Genomic DNA, 1,546 nt, shown 5'->3' with positions numbered 1-1,546 from the left:
TACGACTCTTATATGCAGCAGGACTCCTTTTGGTAAAGTGAGTGTATTTCTCCTTTGATTTCATCCATTGAATAGAAAATAATTCTACCGTATACATTTAATAAATTATTTTTACTTTTACAGTTGATCAAAAGGAAAAAATATTTATGCGTTGATGAGGTGGCAAGAAGGAAAAATTTCATATATAGTTTTGATTGTTTGGACAACGGACCGCCATGTTTTACCGTTGTTTGGTACACTATATGCGGAACGGTTATAAGTCAAAAATTTCAATTTTTTATTAACATAATTAGTTTTGTCATGTTGATAACATCGATATTTGCTAAAATATTATTCGACGATTTAAATTTTAATGATTTTTTTATCGTTAAAAAAATTAACGAATATCGACATAGACGTGAACCCGAAGTCGAACGTACTTCAGAAGGTCCCTCATCAACACCGCAAGAAGAAGAAGTTACCGTCGGTTTTGTTTTTGTACGACAAACAACTCCAACAACGACAACCAGAAGAACGAAATACATAAAAAAAGAACAACGTTAATTATACATATATATAAATTTTTTAGTACATGTTTTTTTTTTTTTTTAACGGTAAAATTTTATTATGAGAGAAAAAAAAAAAAAAAAGAAAAAAAAAATCTAAAAAATTTTTGTGGAAAATTTTTATTTAAAATAAAAAAATAATTATTATTATTATCATCATCATCGTTATTTTTATAACGTGTAGAACGTATAGAAAAATACTAAAAAAAACTTTTTTTATTTATATTTAATCATCATTATTTAATAATTTTTTATTGTTACTAATTTTTTTTACGATGTTTTAGTTTTTAATAATAATAATAATAATAATGATATTAATTGTCACAAAAGAAACGTGGAAGCAGAAGCATCTAGAATTCTATTACAATCTCACAAAAATAATACAAAATGAATTTTTAGAAAATTTAATTGAAGAAAAATAAATTAACAAGATGGACGTTTAAATTTATTTAAAAAAAATTATTATTATTATGGATATTTCATCCAAAGGATCTTCTAGAAAAATCTGAAATCTCCTGTATATTCATGGAATTAAAAGTAATAATAATCATAATTTTTTGATTATTGTAAAAAAAAATTTAAATTTATTAGAAAAAAAAAAAAAAAAAAAAGAAAATTTATTTATATATTTATTTAATTAATATTAATAATAATAATTACGTAAATAAATACATAATACTTCACGTTTAACGTTAATATATATATATATATATATATATATATATATATATATATATATATATATATATATATATTAAAATTTTATGATAAAATGTATAAAATATTATTTTTTTAAATAAGAAAACGTGACAAAAATGTGTGACGTATTTATTATATATTTAATTAATTTTTAAATGGCGACAATAATACTAAACCAAAATAACTTTTTTCAGGTGTTAATACGACGTAACGACCGTGATGTAAATCTTTTATGGAAACGCTATCGTTCGATTGTAGAAGTATGGTGGTCGATATGCCGCAAGTATTGGATTTAATTTCTT

General features: G+C 21.9%; 1 protein-coding gene across 1 annotated transcript in view; it reads left to right on the top strand.

The window, feature by feature from the left end:
- Phum_PHUM615660 (uncharacterized protein) overlaps positions 1 to 543 on the top strand; it is a gene marked incomplete at both ends in the record, with an annotated part of 2,523 nt that extends 1,980 nt beyond the window's left edge. Inside the window, one exon of the mRNA XM_002433104.1 lies at positions 124 to 543. Within this exon, the coding sequence (XP_002433149.1) occupies positions 124 to 543 (420 nt within the window). The remainder of the gene's footprint in view (positions 1 to 123) is intronic.
- Between the last annotated feature and the right edge of the window lie 1,003 nt (positions 544 to 1,546).

Source organism: Pediculus humanus, genomic scaffold (assembly GCF_000006295.1).
Source record: "Pediculus humanus corporis 1103172108322 genomic scaffold, whole genome shotgun sequence".
NCBI lineage: Eukaryota > Metazoa > Arthropoda > Insecta > Psocodea > Pediculidae > Pediculus > Pediculus humanus.
Note: the sequence above shows the minus strand (reverse complement) of the source record. Positions and strands in the feature narration are given on the sequence as shown.